Source organism: Alosa sapidissima, chromosome 17, assembly GCF_018492685.1.
Source record: "Alosa sapidissima isolate fAloSap1 chromosome 17, fAloSap1.pri, whole genome shotgun sequence".
NCBI lineage: Eukaryota > Metazoa > Chordata > Actinopteri > Clupeiformes > Clupeidae > Alosa > Alosa sapidissima.
The window spans coordinates 15,546,739-15,552,879 of NC_055973.1; the positions used below are offsets into that span (position 1 = coordinate 15,546,739).

The 6,141-nt window shown below is 38.4% G+C and overlaps 1 protein-coding gene across 1 annotated transcript; it reads left to right on the forward strand.

Annotated features, from left to right (window-relative positions):
- Window positions 1-4,428: 4,428 nt before the first annotated feature.
- On the forward strand, window positions 4,429-5,348 carry LOC121688201 (C-C motif chemokine 2-like). The gene is made up of 4 exons (XM_042067650.1): window positions 4,429-4,520; window positions 4,684-4,798; window positions 5,016-5,093; window positions 5,261-5,348. The coding sequence occupies exons 1-4, from the start codon at window positions 4,445-4,447 to the stop codon at window positions 5,334-5,336; spliced, it is 345 nt and encodes a 114-aa protein (XP_041923584.1). The 5' UTR covers window positions 4,429-4,444; the 3' UTR covers window positions 5,337-5,348.
- Window positions 5,349-6,141: the final 793 nt, after the last annotated feature.

Below are 6,141 nucleotides of genomic sequence, written 5' to 3' on the forward strand. Positions count from 1 at the left end.
GCATGTAGCAACTTTCAAACAGTGTCTAAACAGCCAATTATCCATGTTCAGATAAAAAAAAAACCCCACATTATTATGTCATTTGAAATAAAGTAGTCTTCTTATAGTCTATGTAGGCAACCAATTCCCCCAAAACAACACACTAAACTAGATGTACCGCATAGCGGTACAACATATGACCGCCGCTCAGTCCTGTACAGCCGTTCCGCGAAAATGAATCACACTTCAATTTGTCTCCATATTTTACTCCATCCCCCACTCTTGAAACTTTTGTGTATGCTTGTTTGGCATGCCTGAGTGTGTGTGTGCGGCTGCACAGAAAGTAGCCTACTGGTGCTGAAAAGGTGAATAGATTGTAGAATAGCCAAAGAAGATGTAGCATTGTTATAAAACCTTTAAAATCTCTAAACAATCACAAGTAGGGCAGTTCATCACAGTTCATCCATTGCAACTGGATTGATGAAAGGTCACTTACACCTGTAGGCTACATTGTATTTGGGAAAAGCAAAAGGTATCAGCATAATGTTATTTATTTATTTATTTATTTATTTTTTATGTATTTATAAACAAAAACATCTCTGTCAGTTCCATGCCGTTTTCAACAGCTATCAAAAACAAAAGGTCATTTTTGGATGGATGGATTTTTTGTGAATGTTTCTTCTTCTACATAAGATTTTAGTCATCTTTAGTTCATGTAATATTTTATTGTCAATGCACAAATTAAGTAACAGTAGTCTGAAACGAAATGCTGTTTTACATCTAACCAGTGGTGCAAATAACTGACATGTCCAAATGGGCCTTGATGAAATGCGTCGCTAGACTGTTCATACACATTTTAACGGGCCAAAGTTGAAGAGCTTTTGTCCGTTATTGTTAGTGCAAATATAGGCTGATTCATGTTCCCTTGCATTGTGTAACTGAGGTCCATGGCTAGTCTGGCTTTCATCAGACCAAGCTCAATCTTTTAAGAAATCAAAAAATAAATAGCGGGCAGATCAGGCTGGGTTCACCCAGCCTAGTCCATAGGCACCCGATATTGTTTAATTTTCCGATTGAGATATACACGCTCTGGCTATTCTAAATGCAAAAATGCATCAGGGAGTTATGACAAAACGGTAACTAACAAACTAGATCCTAATAGAAAGCTGTTAGCTTCCCTAAGCTACAGGTAGGATTATAAGGTAGGCCTATTTACAACATAAATTGCCAATAGGCTATGCTGGCGACACAAATAAAATCTCCTTTGGAAACCAATGGCTTACGCCTTACAGTATCAAACGGACTTAAACTGTCATATCGTGGCGAAAAATTGTAATAACATTCAAGCAGCTCCATGAGTCAAGGAAAGCGCGAATGAAGTAGCCACTTCTAAATGGGACCCACTACACAGTAGCTTAAGGTGTGTTGCTAAAGCAGCCATAATGAAATGAAGGTGTCATTGTTTGGATACTTCACACACACGTGCTTTTTAATTTCACAAGACTACAACTACCAAGCTGTAATCAAAGCACATCGATTCCCCTCTCACACCATGCACGCACTTAAAACAAAATAAACAGGCGTCTCAGTCTCACGCATGTATAGGCAAAACTGTATCAGACCGGTGTAACGTTGGTAAATCTTCCATTGCACAGAATGATTTTTGTAGCACGTGCAACAAATGACAGTCGAAAGATACAATTACAGTGCTGCTATCAATTTGCTTGGTATAACCGCATTTATAGTTTTCTACAAATGCAATCAAATTTGCCTCCATCACTCAACCAACGCCAACGGTAACATTATTGTACCTATAGGTCCTTATTGATATTATAAGATTAACATAGGCCTACCTGCAGTAAAAACCAAGCATGTCCATGTTTCTCAGATTTATTTCGGCTTCAAGAAGAAATGGGAATTACATTTCATGTGAACATTGTCCTATCCTTATTAGACGTTCTCTGCGGTAAACTACAGTCCTTGTAGGAAGCGTCCATTGTTTTTCCAACCCACTTAACTTCCAACAAAATTACGTCTCACTGCAACGATGCGCCATCTAGTGGACAAACGACTACGTATCGCCAATACTGGAAATGCAGCCATGATGATGATGATGATGAATATTTGGCTTTCTTTTAATCCTACTGAATTTGTAATTATGTATCGGCCGTTCTAATACCGATAGTATGTGCGTGCCTGTGTGTGTGTGTATATATGTGTGCACACTGCCATCTACAGGCAAATGAGTGTACTGTCACTAAATGTCACTAAATCCAAATATAATTAGTTTTTTTTTTTTTTGTTCAACTGAAGAACATTTTGAGACATCCAATTGTTAATTTTGTCAAGGCTGCATTAAGGTCCAATAACACTAGGGGCTGTATTTTGCACCCTGGCGCATGGCGTAAAACTCATTTTCCACCGGCGCAAAGTTTAATTCCGTAATTTGCACGTTTATTTTTTAAACAATGCACTCAGGGGTGTGGCCTGGCACATTGTCTAAAAATCGCTATTGTACACCTGGTCAGAAGTCTTTGGCGAGTTGTTTATGTTATTTTAAGAGCGCATTGTCAACGGTCATATTGGCAGGTGCATGCACCATCCTTCTATTATACATGAACGCACACCAGCGCATGTCCATGCAAAACATTACAAATTGCACGATTACAATGGGAAACATAATTAGAATAAAGATATTACGAAATACTGTACATCTCATGATGAGTAATTATTCACCATCATTTGCAAATTGGCAATGACGGTTAAAAGTGATTAGGGGAGAGGCGAGAGACACGCATGGAGCACAGCTGAAGACGCACTGTCACAAGATATAAGCAACTCTTCTGCAGGATAAATGTTTTGTTCAGTCATTTGAGCAATATTTGGGTAAGTGTTGGTTTTTTCAGCCTGTGTTTTCGATAGTAACCCATTGTCATTTAATAGTGAAAGTAACTGCGTATAACTGTCTTGTCGTTGACTGACACCTTGGTGAAGTTAGTTTCTCTTTGCCAGTGAGTTCAAATAATAGACGCGTGAAGGCTATGCTAGCATGGTAAAGCATGGTTTAGTGGAATGACTATTCCATACGGTCTCGCAAGCAGCCTCCTTCAAAAGCACCGCTGAATGTCAAAATACCGATGCATTTATTTGACATCGCGCTTTGTGCCATTAAAGGGAATGACCGATGTCATTCTCATTGGTTTGAATGATGTTACGCCCCAAACACACCCATATGACTGATTAAAAAAACCTAGGAACACCGTGTTGCGCCATGCGCTCGACGTTTGATTACGAAACCCCTCCCAATGTGGACTGGACATCCTACTAAATTTGAATAAGCTTTTGACGAGTGACGATGCGCTTTAGAATGTCATGATGGGGCCCACGGTCTCGCAAGCAGCCTCCTTCAAATGCGCCGTTGAATGTCAAAATACCGATGCATTTATTTGACATCGCACTTTGCGCCGTTAAAGGGAATGACAGATGTCATTCTCATTGGTTTAAATGATGTTACGCCCCAAACACACCCATGACTGATTAAAAAAACCTAGGAACACCTTGTTGCGCCATGCGCTCGACGAAAACCCTCCCAATGTGGACTGGACATCCTACTAAATTTGAATAAGCTTTTGACGAGTGATGATAACTGTCATAATAGGGCCCTCTGACTGATGTTTTGCCTGCATCTGTATTGAGGCGTATATCTGCATCTGTATTGAGGCGTATATCATTTAAAACCTTAAGAGATGTTTCAGTGCTGTAATTTGTCTGAAAACCTGACTGAAAGTAATCAAAATACCCATTTAATGTTAAGAAGGTGGTAACTTGATTACAGACTATTTTTTCAATAATTGTGCCTTTTAGGTTGTGGCAGCCTCTCTGCGAACGCAAAAAAAGGGACTCGACAGTTCGTTTTTTTTTTTTTTTTTAAATCATTTTCAGGGAACGTTCCGTAAAGGAATAGACTAATCTAAATGAAATAAATCTAAATTAATTAATTCAGTCCCTTTGATGGAGGCAACTTGCTAAAAAGAAAAAGTGACTTACTACATAAGTTATCAATTTTGTTTTCATTGTGGTCAACATTATAGTGTCTCAAATGATCACATGTGACTGACTGACTGACATATTTTAATACCCTCAGCGATAGAGAGGTAAATGATCATTTAGGCCTAATAACACTAATTAATTAAAGCGATACAAGTGATAAAAAGTGCCCTTAAAGGTTAGTTTTTATAATTACATATGACTTGGCCAACCACATGTAATTGATTAGCTGAAGCAGACCTAATGATGACCTCACGTCATACTCATGGAAGGGGTGTATGAGTTGGTGGCAGCAAGGAGAATGGAAATATTGCAGGAGTGCATGACAACCCACTTCTGCTTTCTGTGGCTGTTAATTACGGCGGTGAGAGTGTCCTCCGCTTCACATTCTCCTACATCAGGCCACAGAGCAATAACAATGCAGTCTTCAAGGACATTCATCAGCAGCCTGGCCATCATGGCTATCATTGCTTCAGTTGTCTGGCAAAGAGCAGGTAAAATTGAATCTCTTCATTGTGGTTTTTAACACAAGATATCATACTTTGTTACTACTACTTTGTTATTGTATATGTTGTAGTACAGTATTTTCTGACAATGTAGTGGTCAGTGCAGTTTGTGTGAATTCAAACAGCAACTGATATTTCACATGTCCTCCAGATGCGCAAGAAAAGTATCTGTCCTGTTGCACGAGAGTGTCTAAAAAAGAGGTGATGGATCCAATCATTGGATTGGAAGTACAGAGGCCAGACAAACTTTGTGCTGCTGCAGTGATGTAAGGAAGATCTCTTTCTTTCAGCTATTTCACATAGATAGCTCTGCTAAGAAAGAAGTGGTGATGCATGGACCTCTGGATTTTCTGAAATGTTAAATAAAATGGCAGCATACAGTAAATAAAATGGCAGCATACAGTAAATAAAATGGCAGCATACAGTATCAACTCTGTGGTCTCCATCAGTGTTGAACTCAATCTCTTCTGTATCTCCATGCAGTGTTAAGACGGATAAAAATGAACAGTTTTGCTGCTCTCCTCACGCTAAATGGTTGAAACCCAAGATTATGGAGTTCAAGTAAGTAACCGCAATCATCTAATGCCATTTTCACAAATTCAAATGAATAATTCCTGATTGTCTTAATGAGGGAATATGAGGTGATGACACTGAAGCCACCTAGTGTAGTTGCGGTGGAAGAGAATCTCTCATGTTGATCTCATTTTCTCTTCTCTTGTCTGGAATAGGAGGAAGCTGGACAGGGAGACACAGACTAAGCCCTCACTACTGTCTCGTATCACAAGGTCCAGCCAAAAAGCTTAAACAACCAAGATGCAACTCACCAGATGACCAGTCTGGTTTATCTTTTAAAAATGTTTTTTTCCATATTCATACAGTGCTTTATATTATTCAAGTGATTTATATGGTCAAATGTGTAATTTAATTATTTATTTATCTAATTTATTACAACACAAAAAGTATAGTGTTCAAGACCAGAATTTATGAAACTGACCCATATGCTGTGGTTAGATCGATGAGATAGTATTTTGATAATGAATAATGTGTGTCAATACAAGTTGTATTGCACTCTTTTAAGAATTTTTAATTTATTTCACATTTGAAATGGTGTGTACTGGAGAAACATTCTTTCATCCATGAGATGCTCTATAAGATTTGTACCTCAGTAATGATTTTCATATTTTACACGGTGTACAATTTACCATTGACTGAAGAATATGTGTCCTTGACCACAAAATAAAAAGAAGAAAAAACTAAAGTTGTGCTGTGTGATCATGCATTATATTTCGGTAATGATTAATGTTCTAAAAGGGTTTGTTTATAAGGATCAAAGGCCCTAATGCAAATGCTGGGCAAAGTGCAAAGTTCTCATGCATCCCTAATAAAACAGAACGTTCGGGAACGTTAGCATATGATTCTCTGAAGATTAGTTAGAACCAAACCAAAAGCAAACGTTTAGGAAACGTTCCCTCTGGGTTGTGCAGAAGCCTAACGTTCCCTAAATGTTGAGGGAACAAACATTATCCTGGTTGCGCTGTAACCTCCACACAACAGTCCTGTTTGATTGTTTTTTTTGGTTGAGAACAACTAAAAAAAGAACATTTTTAGA